Genomic DNA, 18,618 nt, shown 5'->3' on the forward strand with positions numbered 1-18,618 from the left:
GCCGCAGCGTCCTTTCCAGGATCAACATTCTTTCCCACCGGCGGTTACGCAACCAGTTTAAAGAAGTTGCGTTCCGAGTGACGTGTACCTCGATCATGACTTGTACGGTAGTGGATTGCCAGTGCCTGTTTCTCGTTATCAACCATCGTTCGGTAACTCAGCAGGAGTGACCTTTAATTTACCACCTCTCCCACTCTACACCACAGTGTCACAACCGACAGTGATAGCACCAGCGCATCCGCAGGGGAATCTTCGGTATCCGACTACGTCGAGTTCCTATGATTCATCTCCTTTCAGTCACGGTATCCCACAACCTGGAAGGATAACATCTACGCCCCGCACGAATGTGAGTACCTCTCAACGACCAATAGGCAACGGTTCTGTAGTTCCACCACTGAACAGTGGACATTTGGCAGCCAGGCAGACTGTAAAAGACCTGCCCAAGTTTGGCGGAGATCCAGAAGATTGGCCACGGTTCATCGCAGCATATGAAAGAACAACCAGAATGTGTGCTTTCTGAAATGATGAGCTGCTCGATCGTTTAGAGAGAAGCCTGTATGATAAAGCTCTCAATAGTGTTACAAGCCTGCTTCTGCACCCTGACAACGTTCCAGTAATAATGAACCGGTTGAAAACTCTCTTCGGGAACCCGGAGTTTATTGTTGAAACGATGGTGAATAAGGTTGAATTGATGCCACCACCGAAAGCCGAGAAACTGGAAACCATTGTAGATTTCGGCGTTGCAGTGCAGAATTTGTGTACTACAATTCAAGTATGCCAAATGGACGAACGTTTTTACAACGTGGCGTTGCTCCAGGAACTTTTTGACAGTTTACCGCCGGCATTAAAAATGAAATGGGCATTCTATCGAAAGGAAATCAGAGCAGCCACTTTACGGGAGTTCAATGCGTGGCTTGGGAACATGGTTGATGCCATAAGTCAGGTGAGCAGACCACAAGCTTACACGAAGCCTTTGAAGATGGAGAAGAAAGGTCGGAAAGAAGATGCCTTTGTACATCTGCATTCCGAACAACCGCCTGAGTTGATCAATCGCAGAGCATGTTTAGCGTGTGCAGGAGAATGCAGTAGTCTTGACAAATGTAACAGTTTCTTAAGGATGGTACCGAATGCATGGTGGGCATTAGTGAATGAAAAGAAGATCTGTCGAAAATGCTTGACTAAACACTTTAGAACATGCGAGATAAAAGTTCCTTGTAACCAGAACGGTTGTAGTTTTCTGCACCATCGTTTACTCCACGATGATAGCAAGTACCAGGGTCGTTCATCGCCGAGTGAATTATTGGAAAATTCTTCATGTAATGCACATCACTGCCCGCCCGATGGAGTGCTTTTAAAATATGTCCGTGTTACACTACACGGGAAGAACCGATCGATCGACACGTACGCCTTCCTCGATGCTGGATCAACCTCCACGTTAATGGAGCATAGCTTATGGGAGGAGTTGAATCTGGGTGGCGAGAGAAATCCGCTATGCATCACATGGACTGGCGGTCAGGGGAGATACGAAGGAAATTCAGTGAAATGTTCCCTCGACATATCAGGTGCCCAAAATCCAACCAAGCGTTTCTACCTTTCCAAAGTGCATACTGTACGGAAACTGGATCTTCCTTCGCAATCGATGTCTGCTACGGAGCTCACAAGATACTTCCAATATTTATCCGGTCTTCCTCTCGAATCGTACTCTAAAGTGAAACCACGCATCCTGATAGGTGTGGATAATTCCAGATTAGACTATCCATTGGACTCCAGAGAAGGGAGCTATAGTCAACCTACTGCTGTACTGACACGATTGGGTTGGATAATCTACGGGCCATGTTCAGTTGCAAAACGATCGACGACTGTGAATGAGAATGCGTATAGCTATCACATCTGTGAGTGTGATGCCCTTCAGTCGGCTGTCAAGAATTATTTCGCTCTGGACAGTCTTGGAATTCAACTCAATGGGAAGACATTGATGTCGAACGAGGATGAACGTGCGATTAGCCTGCTGCAGTCCAATACCGTGTTGAAGGACAAGAAATACGAAACATGTCTTCTATGGCGATACGACAATGTTAGGTTGCCGGAGAGTAAGGCAAAGGCTCGGAAACGTCATAACTGTCTCGACAAGCGCATGGAACGTGAGCCAGAGTTAGCTAGAGTATTTCAGGAGAAAATCTTTGACTATAAAGCTAAAGGATATATCCGTGAACTTCTAGCGCATGAGGAGGAAATGCAAAGAGAACGTTCGTGGTATCTGCCAATTTTTCCCGTGTTCAATCCCAACAAACCCGGAAAGCTTCGGATTGTGTGGGATGCCGCAACAAAGGTAGGCGCAGTTTCGCTGAATACCTTTCTATTGAAAGGCCCGGATCTAGTTACACCTCTTCCGCAAGTACTTCATAGGTTTCGAGAACACCGAGTGGCGGTCTCCGGTGATGTGCGCGAAATGTTTCATCAGGTCTTGATGAATCGTGACGATCAGCATTGTCTAAGGTTTTTCTGCAACGAAGGTTTCCCCGGTAAGGCTCCTACTGTATATGTTATGCAGCTGATGACGTTTGGTGCAAGCTGTTCGCCAAGCAGTGCACAATACGTTAAGAATCTAAATGCGGAACGTTTCAGAACCCAGTTTCCGGAAGCAGTGGATGCGATCTGTAAAGGAACATATGTGGATGACATGTTATACAGTGTCGAAACGGAAGAAGAGGCAGTTAGACTTGCTCAGAACGTACGCTTCATCTATTCTGAAGGAGGATTCGAAATCCGTGGATGGTTGTCGAACTCTAAGAAGGTGGTGGAGTCCATGGGCGAACACGGAATTGCCGCGAAAAGTCTTGACCAAAATGCGGAATTGGCGACCGAAAAGGTCTTGGGAATGTGGTGGGACACAATCAGTGACACCTTTACTTTCAGAACTCCACAACGGTGCAGGCCTGAATTATTGTCTGGACAGCAGGTTCCTACGAAGCGGGAGGTATTGCGGATTCTCATGTCAGTTTATGACCCGCTAGGACTCCTCGCTAATGTACTGATGTACCTAAAAGTTCTACTTCAAGAGATCTGGCGAATGAAAATAGGCTGGGATGAGCCAATATTCGATGAACTATTTGCCAAATGGAAAGCGTGGATTAATGTATTGAATATGGTTGAGTCAGTAGCTGTCCCTCGATGCTATCGTACGACGACTTCCTCCTCCCTGAAAACCAACGAAGTTCAGCTCCATATTTTCGTTGATGCGAGTGAGGATGGGTATGCAGCGGTCGCATACTTTCGATATGAAGAAGGAGGCGTTATTGAGTGTGCATTCGTAACGGCCAAAACCCGTGTTGCTCCCCTGAAATACGTTTCGGTTCCACGACTAGAGCTTCAAGCGGCAGTGATTGGCACTCGTTTGGCAAGTTACATTGAAGAATCGCATCGAGTTTCAGTGCGAAAACGGTTTTTCTGGACTGACTTGGGATGTACTGTGCTGGCTACGGTCAGATCATAGAAGGTACAGCAAATTTGTCGGGCCAGAGGTTGGCGAAATCCTGGAGAAGACCGAGTTAACGGAGTGGTTTTGGGTACCAACCAAGTTGAATGTAGCTGATGAAGGAACGAAGTGGCAGAAGACTCCTGATCTCTCGCCATTCAGTCGGTGGTTTAGAGGACCTGATTTCTTGCAGCAGCAGCGAAGTGCATGGCCAGCCCAGCCATTGGATCATGGTTCAACCACTAACGAGATGAAGCTATCAATAAACGTACACGTTGCCCGTGATACTCTCATCGATTTTTCTAAATTCTCTAAGTGGCGGAAGCTCATTCGGACCATTGCCTTGGTGCTGCGGTTTCCGAGAAATATTAGAGCTAAACATCAGCACAGCCAACCTACCATCGGTATCCTCCAGCAGATGGAGCTTTTCGAAGCAGAGAACTTTATTTATCGACAAGCGCAGTTGGAGGAATTCAGCGAAGAAATGTCGTTACTGCTTTCTGGAGCATCAATTCCAAAAGATAGCTCGATTTACAAACTGTCGCCCTTCCTGGATGAGAACGGTGTACTGCGTATGAGTGGAAGGACAATTGGTTGCGAATTCATTGAACCAACTAATGCTCATACGATCCTGTGCCAAGGAAGCATCCGGTTACTACTTGCGTCGTTCAATCGGTTCACGAACAGTACCATCATCTCAACCACGAAACCACCGTAGTTAACGAGTTACGACAAAAGTATCGCATCCCGAGGCTTCGTAGTGTTTGCTACAAAATCCGACAAGACTGTCAGGCTTGCAAGAATGCTAGAGCTAGTCCGCAACCGCCCCTAATGGCAGATCTTCCGCCAGCAATGCTCGCTGGATACACCAGACCCTTTGCCTATGTCGGGATCGACTACTTCGGCCCGATTCAAGTAGTTGTTGGTAGACGCACAGAGAAGAGATGGGGAGTACTCTTTACCTGCTTGGTGGTGCGCGCCATTCACATCGAAATCGTACATTCGCTCAACACAAGCTCGTGTATTTTGGCCCTGCAAAATTTCATAGCCAGGAGAGGAACTCCGATAGAAGTATTCAGCGATCGTGGAACGAATTTCGTTGGAGCGGAACGTGAGCTGCGTGATGCTTTGCGTTCCATATACCACAGTAAACTCATGGAAGAGATTGTGACACCAGACACTAAATGGACTTTCTTGCCTCCAAGCAGTCCCCACATGGGTGGAAGCTGGGAGAGATTGGTCAAATCGGTAAAGAAGGTATTGTACCAGATAAAACTTCCCAGGCTACCCACAGACGAAGTACTCAGGAACAAATTGCTAGAGATTGAGAAGACCATCAACTCACGCCCCCTCACATACATACCTGTCGAAGATGGCGAGAAAGAAGCACTAACGCCCAATCATTTTTTGTTGGGATCATCCAGCGGTTCCAAACCTCTTGTGCCGTACAACGACAGCCTCGCTACGCTAACCAATAGCTGGAGAACTTCGCAGATCTACGCCAACCTCTTTTGGAAAAGATGGCTGCAGGAGTACTTGCCATCGATAAGTCGGCGCACAAAGTGGCATTACCCGGTAAAGCCAATCCAGATTGGCGACGTAGTGATAATCACAGATCCGGATCTACCAAGGAACTCATGGCCCAAGGGACGAGTTGTAGATGTCAAACGCGGTAAAGACGGTCAAGTACGTAGCGCTACAGTGAAAACTGCAGTCAATGTGTATGAACGACCTGCGGTAAAGCTGGCAGTTTTGGACGTCGGCGCAACACTTAGTAAGCAGGACCCAGGACCCTGCGTACTGGGGGGGAATGTTACGCAATATGCGAAACGCGCCTCCGATGTACAGAAACTATCCTCGGGAATCGGCACTATCGGCAACACTGGTAAGGTTTACTAGGATCGAGATCTGTCACGTCATAATTGTAAACAAACGAACAAAAATCATTATCAAACTGAACGGACAAAACGTTGATAAAAAGTATAAGGGTCCATGCCTAGTGACACGGGCGCAGGCTTGAAGTAGGACTACGAATGTAGAGCAATTCGTCTCCCAATCGTAACACCGGACAGAGCATTTCCCACCAATTTAAGCCGTTCTGCTTCCGCGACCAAAATTTGGGTTTTCTAGCTTATTTAATATTCTATTATAGCAGCTTATTGTCAATTGCAAGTAAAATTGTACCATCCAAAGTGCGATATCGCTCATAAAAGTGCTATTTTGCATTAAATCGTTTCGGTATCTTCGGCGCACTTTTTCGTTATCTTCCAAGCAATAAGTGCGCCGAAGAAACCGAAACGATTTAAGCTAAAATAGCACTTTTATGAGCGATTGCACACTTATTGATTGGACAATTTTCCTTGCAATTGACAATAATAGATCGATGTTTCGAATCCAACACGGTCGGCGTAATTTACACTCCACACCAAACAATAACCGGCTGCTGCCGAGTTTTACCACCTTTGCCGTGTCCAGAAAGGGAGATAAAATCGTAACTCTCATTATTATTTGTAACTCAAACAACGCGAAAATGATGCCGTTCGCAAAATCAATTCAACTGCTTCATATACTTATTCAGTAGTTTTTAAAAGAACTGATTGTTTTTTACCAGCTGTTAGTAATACGAATCGAAGAAATTTACTGCTTGGCAGCAGCTTTTTTCGGACCGCATTCTCCGTTAAAACTTGTTTTGGCTTTGGAGTTTTCGATGCCTTTGCTATGGTCTTCATTGACTTAGTAATCTTGCTTCTCGCTAGCAAGTTTGGAAGGCGAACGAACCGGAAGCGCCAGTTCTTTGTTTGGACCAGCTTTCTCTTGTTGAAAACTAACTTCAAAGCCTTTTTCACGAATGTGTCCAACTTTGAAACGTCACAATTGTAGCTGGCGGCGATATACTTCTAGACGGCTTGCAACGAAGATCCGTTGACTCTTCGGTTTATTGGCGTCTCGCTTAGTGAATCTGGATGTCTTCGTTGCCTTATTCCGGGGAAGTAGCAACAGCTGAAGCTCAACGATTTTCGAGCGGATTCTATAGAGCGTAAATTAAATACAATCAAACTTTGATCCCTTTGATTCAAAGGGAATTTAATCCATAGCTCTTCTCCTATATATTTCTGTCATCCGTGTTAGGGAAGCATTGGCGTGGGAAGGCAAAAATTTTTAGCAAAAATAAAATTAAAGCAACGTCATGAGTTAGAAGACCGCGAGTCACCACATATTTAACGTTTTATAGATCAAATCAGAAGAAATTCTTCATGATTTAAAGAATCAGCGACATTTGGAAATTTAATTAAAGAAATTTAGTATACAGAAAATTTTCATCTCTTCATAAACAAATTCGTTCGTCCTAAAAAGGACGGGTTGTGGTAAATTATGTGGTTGAAAATCCGGCCAGCAGAATGGCTTGAATGTTTGAAACAACACCTCCCAGGTGACAATGGTTACCGGACAGAGCATTTTCCATTGATTCAAGCTCTTCCGCTCCCCGCAACTATTTGGTTCTAATATAGCTGATAATAGATCGATGCTCCGGCAACCAACGCGTTCGGCGCACTCTACACCAAACAATGATCCGCTGCTGCTGCTGCTGCTGCCGCTGCGCTGCGTTTTACTAGTTTGTCCTTGCCGAGTCCAGTGAGGGAGATACAATCGCAACTCTCTGCTGTCTGTTCGGCACCGTACCGATGCCAATGCGAAAATGATGCCGTTCGCCGGCTTACTTCTGATTATATACCAGAGCAAACGGCAGCAAGTTGTAACAAAGGCGGATCAACGTAGGGTAGAGAATCATAGACACGAAAGAAAGGCGATACAACGTACAACGAAACCGTACATTGTTTGAACAAAACCGGTGTCCGGTGGTTCCTTAATGAAGAGCTACCAGTTTCTGCAGAGCAACCTAATATGAAGCATCGTCTTCATGCCACCGAAAACCAGTGGAAAGGCCGCAAAGCGCGATAGGAAAAAGAAGAAGAAGCCACGCCACTAGGAGAGCAACGCTATTTTCTTTCATTTAATGCCGACAGGGATGGCACGGCAACGGGCATGGCAGACGTGCACTCACAGTTGTGTGTGGTTGTGCCGGGTGAGTTTGCCAAGCGCGCCGTCTCGGAAGGTACCAAAGTATAGCGGCCTATAGTAAATGTGTCTTGTCAGGCTTCTGTAACTATACAATTAGCCCTTTTTAGGGCCTAATATATAAATGAAGATGCAATTCGATTTTCTCACTAAACGCTTTGCCTCGAATTACGAAGTGGCGCAGTTTTCTTTTCAAAGAATTTTGCCAGGTAATGTGGCTTTTCCGTTTCATGCTTTCCAGAAAGAATCACGAAATGGCATAATTTTGCATATGTAGGTAGGTATATGATCAGTTGTATTCAGTAAGTATGTTATAGTACAGGACAATTATTCAATAACTTTTTCTGCTCATTAACGAGCGCTTTTATTGAAACTGTTGGAAATTGGTGTGGAACTTTTATATTTAATAATTTGGCTAAACTATAATGGTCTTTTCGACTCCATAATGGATCTGTTGTGGGAAAGTTGCTGGAAAGAAGGCAACTTATTAAAACAAAATGAAACTGTGAATGCTTGCATCTGTTTGTTCATTTGTTACAATAACCTGATGCTTTTAACATGAGTTCGCAATATTTGTCGTAATGCCGTTTAAACATCCAATTACTGTACGTGTTAAAGCTTGGATAAATAAACTGCCAACTTGTCATGTGCATTTTTAAATGAGGAATATCATTCATGAGAAAAATCAATTCAACTGCTTCATATACTTATTCAGTAGTTCTTAAAAGAACTGATTGTTTTCTACCAGATATTAATAATACAAATCGAAGAAATTTACTGCTTGGCAGCAGCTTTTTTCGGACCGCATTCTCCTTGGAACGACTTTTTTTGGCTTTGGATCGTTATTCTCGGTACCGATGCCCATGCGAAAATGATGTGGTTCCTCGGATTACCGTTGGTTATATATCAGAGCAAACGGCAGCAATTTGTAACAAAGGCTGATCCACGTAGAAAAGGGAATGGCAGAGAAGAAAATAAGGCGTGACTTTGTACGTTGTTTGAAGCTTCCAGTTTCTGTAGATCAAGCATCGTCTTCATGTCATGGCACCGACAACCAGTGGAAAGGCCACAAAAAGCGATAGGAAGAAGAAGAAGCCACGCCGCTAGGAGAGCTACGCTATTTTCTTTCGTTTGTTGACTACGGCTCAGTCAAGCATAATATCAAGTTATAGTGAGTGTGGCTGGCTGTCGGGTGAGTTTGCCATGCGCGCGCCGTCTCGGAACGTACCGAAACAGTCACCAAAGTACAAATACTCATAGTAAATGTATCTGGTCAGGTTTCTGTAACTATCCAACAATTAGCCCTTTTTAGGGCCAAATATATACATGAAGATGCAATTCGATTTTCTCACTAAACGCTTCGTCTCGAATTACGAAGTGGCGCAGTTTGCTTTTCAGAGGATTTTGCCATGTAATATAGTTTAAACATTACTGGCGGGCTCGTATGTTCATACTTGATAAACTTCCAATTTGTCATGTTCATTTTAAATTGAGGAAAAATGTGAGAAAAATCAATTTAACTGCTTCGTACACTTATTCAGTAGTTCTTAAAAGAACTGATTGTTTTCTACCAGATACTAGTAATGCAAATCAAGGAAATTTACATCTGGGCAGCAGCTTTTTTCGTGCCACCTTCTCCGCTGGAACGACTTCTTTTGGCGGCTTTCGGTGCCTTTGCTGTGGATTCCATTGGCTTAGTAGATTTTTGTTCGGGGGCAGCCGCATATTTACTCCAGTAGTACAGCTTTAATGGGAGCCGCCTTTACAGCAGTTAGCAAATTTAATTTGTTATCGTCCGTTTTATCAACCTTGAACGAATCGGAAGCGCCTGCTCTCTTTGTTTGGACCAGCTTTTCGACCTTTTCGACAGCTACCTAATTTCAAAACCATTTTCACGAATGTGACCAAGCTTGAAACGTCACAATTGTGGCTGGCGGCGATTTACTTGAAGACGGCTTGCAGCGAAGATCCGTTGATTATTCAGGACATTGATAGCAGCGAAAACCATATCGTTCGCTGGCGGACGAGTCGATGGCTTCTTCGGTTTGTTGGCGTCTCGCTCAGTGAATTTGGATGTCTTCGATGCCTTATTCCGGAGAAGCAGCAAGCAGCAACAGCTAAAGCCTAACAATTTTCGAACGGATTCTATTACAAGGCGTAAACTAAATACAATCAAAGGAAGCTTAAACCATAGCTCATCTCGTATATATTTCTGTCATCTGTGCTTGGGAAGCATTGACGTGGGGAGGGAAAAAAATGAAAATATTGAATTAATGAATGTTCGTCTAATATTTTCTTAATTATTACATGTCTGTTAGGGAAACATGTAATAAACTATGTAGAAATAAATTTTTTGAAAAATTTCCAATCGATTGATACCAATATCTCTAGAATCTATTGAGGGATGACTGAGTTCTTCGGTTTGTTGGCGTCTCGCTCAGTGAATTTGGATGTCTTCGATGCCTTATTCCGGAGAAGCAGCAAGCAGCAACAGCTAAAGCCTAACAATTTTCGAACGAATTCTATTACAAGGCGTAAACTAAATACAATCAAAGGAAGCTTAAACCATAGCTCATCTCGTATATATTTCTGTCATCTGTGCTTGGGAAGCATTGACGTGGGGAGGGAAAAAAATGAAAATATTGAATTAATGAATGTTCGTCTAATATTTTCTTAATTATTACATGTCTGTTAGGGAAACATGTAATAAACTATGTAGAAATGAATTTTTTGAAAAATTTCCAATCGATTGATACCAATATCTCTAGAATCTATTGAGGGATGACTGAGTTATAAGCGTGTAAACCATAACCACTTTTCGTTTCATGTTCCCTTTTCGTTTTTCTGAAGTGCACCCCAATATAGAAATCAAAGAAGTAGTCCTACTTCAAAACTTATTTCTATATCCTAAATATTAAAGCTTATATCTAATTATACTAAAACTATTGGCTAAAGTGCATACAGTAACACGCTAAAGTGATTGAAGGCTTAAACTAATAGTACGGAAAAACTAAGAAAGATTGAATTTGCTGTATCTCAAAAGTTCGACTAGCAGAACGAGGAAGATGGAAGTATCGCTGGCGAACGGTTAAAACACAGGCTATCACGGTTGGCTTTCTGGACGAAACGGGTTGCAAGAAGCACAAACGTGAGTTTCCTTACAAATAACGAGATACACATTACATATTTAAACTATACTAAAGCTTATTAGTTAAATACATCTGTTTCCTATAGGGAAAATTTAACCAACTAAAATAAACGGTTTGTTCAAATTTTCGGACGTCTTGCAATCCTTTGTCTCGGTTAACGAATTTTTGTTTCGGGAACATAGGCATTCTAAACCAAAATTTGAAGCAAAGTGCCAATAAAATGGGATTTAGTCAGAAGTTCAAGTTTTACCGAGACAATGACCCAAAGCACAAAGCACTTACGAAACCCACATGGTTACTTTACAACTGCTCAAAACTTATTGATACTCTACCACAATATCTCCAAACATCAATCCCATTGAAAACCTTTCGGAATATTTCGACAAAAAAGTTAGAAACCATCAAATTTCTAACAAAAGCGATCTTAGAAAGCACTTGATGGACGAATGGAACCAAATTCCCACCGAATACACGAAAAAACTGGTAGACAGCATTCCAAAACGACTAAAGGCAGTTGCAATGACTAAGGGAGATCATACTAAACACTAATCTTTGAAATTGAGCCACATCTGCGAAATCAAAACTGTTAATTCGAAGCCCGTACGAATATGAATTTGAGTGGATTTTTTGATACGCTAATTCTGGCATTAGTTTTCAGAAGGTCGCATAATCAACCCTTTTGCATGGATTATGCGACCTTTGAAAACTAAAGCCAGAATTTATATTTTTTTTTTCAGATAAATAAGTCATTTTTTCAAAACCAGATATACCTTAAAATTAACATCTGAGTCAGATGATCTGACACTATGATTTTACCAGAATAACATCCCAAGTAACCATAAGCATTAATCCAAAACCGTATATTGAAAATAATTCTGAATCTCTAGTGTCAAACTTTTGTATATTAGGCATCTTAATGCTTATAAAACGTATATTAACAATGTTGATGCATAGAAACATTAACGTAAATCAACATTAAAGAAAGCAATATATGCGCATATAACGTAACAATATAATGAATTTAGTCAATTGCATTAAAACGAGTCGTAAGTGTTGATAGACGGCTTGTACTTGACTTCTTATTTTGCTATTCTACGACCACTATTCGTGTCCTCTTCCATCTAACGGATGCCGTCTTTTTCTACCCTATTGGTAATGCAGGACAAGTAGCTATGATATGAGAGGGAATATCACCAAGATTTAAATACGACTAATTTCAACTCACTCAATCACGTCCGCTATGGTTTAGATAGCAAAGGTGCAAGGAAACGAATGAGGTTGCATGACTAACTCCCGGTTCGAATCCTGTCTAGGTGGTAACATTATTCAGCATTTCAAAAAATGGTTCTGTTTATCCTGCTCCCCTTGTGATGCAGCAAAAAAAATCGCTTGCTTTTTTAGTTTTTTAAATCCCGACCGAATCTATTTTTATTTTCCAAGCAAGCAAACGATATGCCGTCGATACTTTTTCGATACGTCGATAATGTAGACAAAATGACGTTTCGATTAAGCCCCAAACAAACACTAATAATGTTTATTGAATGCTTGTGGCGTAGCATTTTAATAATCCGCTGTTTCGCCTTTTTAGCATTATGTGAGTTCTATAGAAGTATATAAAGAAAAATATGCTTTTAATCATAGTTCTGTATGCTTATATAATGTTGTCAAAGGACTAGTGTTTAGTGCTTACTGGTTACTTGGGATGTCCCTAAAATTTCTGTTAAACTTTCAAATGTAGAAAAACGAAATCTGCATGTTGCCGTACGAATACGGATTTGCATCACTGTATGTCCGAAGGAACTTATTATTGAACTTTCATGTACCTCAGATTTCTCTTCACAGGATTAGTATTGGTCAAAATAATAAAATTACCGAAGGTCCTGAAATATTCTAAGCTTGTGACCCCTATAGTGACCCAGAGATGCCATATTTTCTAAAAAAAATGTCTGCAACTGCTCGAAAACCGAAAAAATCGAGCAGTTTTCCGGCTACTCGAATTTTCTGGTTTAAAAATAATCTGCGAAAATCTGCACACTTTTTTAGGAAGTCTGTGAAAGTTTAAAGAGCTTCGAACAAAAATCTGCACCAAAACAGTAAAAGTCAGAAAAACTGCAAATTTATAATAATCTGCAAGACCGTTCCAAAAATCTGGAATTTGCAGACAAATCTGCAAGTCTGGTATCCCTGTAGTGACCATACCCGTGGTTATCGACTACCTCCGATTTCGACAAAATTTGGTATAATTGCTTATTCCGACCTCACATGCAATTTCACAAAGTTTTATACGAATCCCCTTTGCAGTGACGCTTCGCCATTTTTTGAGTTTTTGAGAATATAACAAAAATGGAGAAACGTCACTAAAAGGGGTTGGGTAGAGTGACTATTGACGAATTTGAGTAAAAACTGCCGGCGTGTCGCTACCTGCTGCGATGGTGAGAAAAACGAAAACAAATGTCAGATGCGGTACATTTCATAAAAAATTTTCAGTAAATTTAATTTTTAACTAGTTTTCGATTGAAAACTTTACTAAATTTTTATCAGGTTTTGTAAGAAATTTGCTTTTTTACAAGTTATTTTAAAAACACTTTTGAAATAGTGAAATGAAAGAACATAAATTTGAAGAATACTGTAAAAGTTAGTGTGGCGACTTAACTAATCGAACACAGCAGTGACCCTAAATCGGTTTTTGCATATTATTGGAATGTTTTTCTACTTTACAAGATCCTTATGCTTGTTTTGTATCGGTTCAAGTCAAAGTTCTGGAGATTCGAACATCTTTCAGTCTTATCGAACCATGTTGCTCCGGCACTACATGAAAATATGAATGTTCTCTTTGGTTATCCTGTATCTTGCTTGCAATACCCTGGTTTATGTTAATTTCACAAAAAACAAGTTTTTTACTACTCAAGCAAGTGGATTTTCATAATTTAGCGTGATATGTAACCTGTTTGTTGTCGCATAAAAATACAAAAACATTATTTTATCGTATATATTGTAAACAAACCACCAAAAATAAAGTACTCAATTTTCTTACATTTTGCAATAATAATTTTACTTGTACATTGTTTCACTACATTAAGAAAATTAAAAAAGTGAACTTTTTTCCGATTCTTCAAGCAAACTGTCAACTTTCTCACCGTTCGGCTAGTTCCAAAGACCACCACCGTCAGCGCATAAGTTTCTGTCGAACAGGTCAATATACAGAGTGGCGCCAAGTCATCCCAAATGTATATATGCAATGCGGTTTATCCTAGGTTTTTCTTTCTCTTTCCTGCATACGCGTTGGATAGGTTGTCTGCTCGATTGGAATGACACTGACAGATAATTATCATTCCAATTTTGACATTGTCGCCACTCTGTATATAGTCACTTTAGGGTTGGGCTGAAATACTAGAGCGCATTATGCTGCACCGGCTCTAACCCACGTGATGGTTTGTTTTAGAAATATTCCATCCTCCAATCTTCCACTCATATGATGTCTCTGATATCCTGACCTTCCTTTGATACGTTTCAGCGTTACGGGACACAATTAGCACCCAGTTTTACCACAGAGAACAGACATCCAAGCGAAAGGTCCCCACTTGGATAAAACTTATGTCAAATTAGTTGGGAAACTATAGTGATGATGTCGCTAAAGGCGCATAAAATTCTACACTAAACCACAGATAATTATCTGTGGTAGTGCCTACTTAAAGGTTTATTCATTTTAAGACTACTGAAACTAATTAGAAAGCAGTAAAACACAGCCTTTGAGCTATAATTTAACTAATATAAGCTGATATTTTCGGTATACTGGCTGGTTCCAAGTTGTCGCCGTCCATGGATGGTCCGCAAAATTTTGACAATTTCACACCCCTGATGTAACTCCAGCACAAAGAAATATTGATAAAGGAATTCGCTATGTAAGCTATGTAAGCACAAATCGATCTCTTGTACTCTCATGGAACTGCCATATGGAAAGTTTGTGAAGATTTGGTGCAAAGTTTTGTCTATCCTTTTCACTCTTTAACAAACCTGTGCACAGACTTCACAAATAAAACAAACTTGGGAAGGTGGCAGCACCGTTTCGCGCACATAGCGAATACAGATATTTTTTATGTGTTTGGCAAACTATATATTTCTGGAGGGCGCTACCGACGATTTTACACACAAAAAATTGATTACTTCCTTCGAGCCTGTTGATCAGGGGGCTGATATGACGTAACATTTTCGTTGCTCACATGAAAAAGGCGGCAAACGCAAAGCGATTTCACAAAACGAATTTAACTAACCATTTTCACAGTTTCGTGTATTTCGCATCAATAGAGCTTTCCAGTTATGTGTGTATTGGTGCTTGAAAATGAGGTAAACAAAAGAGATGCATTCCTTTGTCACCAAGGTACAGAATGAATTTCGTCTTCCGCTGGCTTAAATACCAGCATATTTTCAAAATATGTGCTTGAATTTGGAACAGGATGGAAAATTTGACCGAAATATGTGCTCTGCAGTCACAGAAAACAGACATCCATTCAGGAACAAATTTTTCGGGAATTGGATAAAATTTCAAATTAAAATCACCTAACATGCTAGCGTCACCACCACTATAGCACAGAGAACAGACATCCATTCAGGAACAAATTTTTCGGGAATTCTTGGATAAAATTTCAAATTAAAATCACCTAATATGCTAGCGACACCACCACTATAGTTTCCCAACTAAATGATTCTTTTGATTTGCACACTGACAACCTTTGGCTCCTCTGGCGCTAGTATATATGGACTATATGCGTTATGCTAGCGCCAGAAGCTAGCTGTTGTGAGTTTAGTGTAGAATTTTATGCGCCTTCAGCGACACCATCACTATAGTTTCCCAACTAATTTGACATAAGTTTTATCCAAGTGGGGACCTTTCGCTTGGATGTCTGTTCTCTGTGACTATAGTTTCCCAACTAAATGATTCTTTTGATTTGCACACTGACAACCTTTGGCTCCTCTGGCGCTAGTATATATGGACTAAAGCGTTATGCTAGCGCCAGAAGCTAGCTGTTGTGAGTTTAGTGTAGAATTTTGTGCGCCTTCAGCGACATCATCACTATAGTTTTCCAACTAATTTGACATAAGTTTTAGCCAATTGGGACCTTTCGCTTGGATGTCTGTTCTCTGTGGTTCAACTGAAAGTCACGTAACTCCCTGTACACGCTCAACCTCGGCTACTCAAAATTGTGTAAAGAACTACTCAGTTTCGGAAAAACCGTGGGTACGCAAAAATGAGTAAAGGTGCTGTCACTCAAAAATGAGTAGCCATACATTTTCTCCAAAATGAGTAGTTTTTGCTCAGTTTTTTTTTTACTTGGATAAATGGGTGGAAACTACTCATTTTTGAGTAACCGGGCATTTTGTCAAAACAGAGTAGTTTCTACTCAGTTTAATTAACTAGATTAATGAGTGGAAACTACTCATTTTATTGAGAGGAATGGTTAGAAACTACTCATTTCGAATATGATTTTATGATTGTGAATTTTATGATGTATTATTCTGAATATTTATTTGTAATTAATAAAAAAAAACAATTGTAACGACGTATAATGATACGAAACCCTTATCAGACCGGTATTTTGTTATGGACTTGAAACTGTGACGCTGCTTACCAAGGGCCTAAGCACCCTTGCCGTGTTCGAGCGAAATGTGCTGCGGACAATATTCGGCGAAGCACAAACTGAAAGCGAGTGGGGGAAAGAGTGGGGGAGGCGTATGAATCATGATGTGCTTCAGACACTGCTTGAAGAGGTTCCCATCGTACATCTCGCGAAAGTCGGTAGGCTGCGGTGGGCAGGACACGTCGTAAAGATGCCGGACGACAGTGCGACAAAAACAGTTCTCTTCAACAACCCCACCGGCATCGGGAAACAGGAAGGCTCGAGGTGCGAGATGGTTCGACCAGGTCGAAAGTGATTTGCGATTTTTGAGACGTCTGGCAAATTGGTGACGAGTGGCCCAGGATCGAGTTGAATGGAGGCGACTGCTTGAAACAGCACGAGCCACCCCGGCTCTATGCTGCTGACAACGATGACGACGATGACTGGTGTTGTTACAACAAAATGTGACGATTTCACAAGGGTAAACTGTATTTAATGCAATTCTGCTGTATAAATTTGATCAAATTCGCCTCGATGATAAATACTATAATTATTGCAGCTTACTTCATCCAGTGCTAAATGTTTGAAGAGGGTATCTTTCAACTTGGGAAACGATCATTTTAGAACGATCATTTTTGCGAGCTTCCGTTGCTCCTCGGATGTTGAGTATCTATAAAAACATAAAATAAATGAACAAATAAATGATATAACATGTTAAATTTACTCTAATATTATTCTTTTCCATTCCGAAAATTCGAACTATATTGCTGATTGCAAGAAAAATTGTCCGAAGTGCACAATCCCTCATAAACGTTATATTGTACATTAAATCGTTTCGGTATCTTCGGTGCACTTTTGACGTAGGACTACGTCTTACGGAAAGGTTTGGGATAGGGTGTCATTTCAAAAAATCTTTCTCGAAAAGTGGTATGGTTTTGAACGCTAATAGTTCAACGGTTTCCCGATCGATTTCCAATATTCTTACACCAATCGATCGGAAAATCTTCTAAGAATTAACCCAAATGAGGAAAAGTGTGGATTCTTGATGTTGAACTATTGAAAAATTGAAAATAATGAACCTATGTTTAACCAGAATTCTCGCTTCGTGATTACTTACTTATTTAGGAGGCTTGTCGTCCTAAGACAAACCCTATTGAACAAAGTTTCTCCATGTAACTCGGTTGAGGGCTATCGCTCTCCCATTGCTCGGACACCGAGTACTCCGCCAGATCTCGCTCCACCTGGTCTAACCATCTTCCTCGCTGCACTCCTGGTCGTCTTGTTCCTACCGGATTTGAGGCGAGCACCATCTTTGCAGGGTAGTTGTCCGGTATTCTTGCAACATACCCTGCCCGTCGTATCCGTCCAGCTTTAGTCGGTACATAACAGCTTGTAGCACTATGTTGAACAGCAGGCATGAAAGACCATCACCTTGACGAAGCCCTCTGTGTGATTCGAATGAACTTGACAATCCACCCGAAATCCGAACACAGCACTGTGTACCATCCATCGTAGATTTAATCAGTTTGATGAGCTTCCTGGGGAAGCTGTTCTCGTCCATGATTTTCCATAGCTCTTTTCGGTCGATGGAATCATATGCGGCTTTGAAGTCAACGAACAGATGGTGCGTGGGAACTCGGTATTCACGGCCCTTTTGGAGGATTTGCCGCAGTGTAAATATTTGATCCGTTGCAGACCGACCTTCGACGAAGCCGGTTTATCAGTTCCCACAAATCTGTTCGCAATTGGTGATAGTCGGCGGAAAATGATTCAGGACAGCACTTTATAAGCGGCATTGAGAACAGTGATCGCTCGATAGTTCTCACAGTCCAACTTGTCGCTCTTTTTATAGATCGGGTTCTTTTTCCAGAGCGGTGGAGCGGCCAACGAGCTGGGAACGGGCTTTGTAGTGTTGGGCAAAATGCAGGATCGCGTAATGGACTGGAAAGCGATCAACGGGAGGATGTGCGTATTAAGAATAAAAGGTTGTTTCTTCAACTACACCATCATAAACGCAAGGAGCGAAAAAACTCCAGTTGTTTCAAACAAAATGATGGCTGCTTTAAGCTTCAATAAAATATTTTTATAACAACCTGAAAATATTGTTTCAAAACGAAATTCTATTTGAATCAAGAAAATAACAATTTTGAATTAAAAGTAAAGTATTTTCAAATTTGAATTAAAAATTGATATAACAATAAATATTTTCATTTCAATCAAACATTCCAGTTTGAAACCACATGAAGTTCCTGTTTGTGCGTAAAACAACCATAAATATGGTTGAAACTACATTTTTATTCTC

The 18,618-nt window shown here is 41.2% G+C and overlaps 1 protein-coding gene across 1 annotated transcript; it reads left to right on the plus strand.

The window, feature by feature from the left end:
• Positions 1 to 619: 619 nt before the first annotated feature.
• LOC128745745 (uncharacterized) lies at positions 620 to 5,374 on the plus strand. The gene is made up of 3 exons (XM_053842823.1): positions 620 to 3,379; positions 3,432 to 4,040; positions 4,121 to 5,374. The coding sequence occupies exons 1-3, from the start codon at positions 620 to 622 to the stop codon at positions 5,372 to 5,374; spliced, it is 4,623 nt and encodes a 1,540-aa protein (XP_053698798.1).
• Positions 5,375 to 18,618: the final 13,244 nt, after the last annotated feature.

Source organism: Sabethes cyaneus, chromosome 1 (genome assembly GCF_943734655.1).
Source record: "Sabethes cyaneus chromosome 1, idSabCyanKW18_F2, whole genome shotgun sequence".
In the NCBI taxonomy this organism is placed as follows: Eukaryota; Metazoa; Arthropoda; class Insecta; order Diptera; family Culicidae; genus Sabethes; species Sabethes cyaneus.

Bases quoted from the DNA above. Each gene is read 5' to 3' on its own strand.
- LOC128745745 (XM_053842823.1), top strand. From the start codon at position 620: ATGAACCGGTTGAAAACTCTCTTCGGGAACCCGGAGTTTATTGTTGAA. The intron at 3,380-3,431 runs GTGATTGGCACT...ATCGAGTTTCAG, and splicing joins GACTAGAGCTTCAAGCGGCA to TGCGAAAACGGTTTTTCTGG. The intron at 4,041-4,120 runs GTACTGCGTATG...GTGCCAAGGAAG, and splicing joins CCTTCCTGGATGAGAACGGT to CATCCGGTTACTACTTGCGT.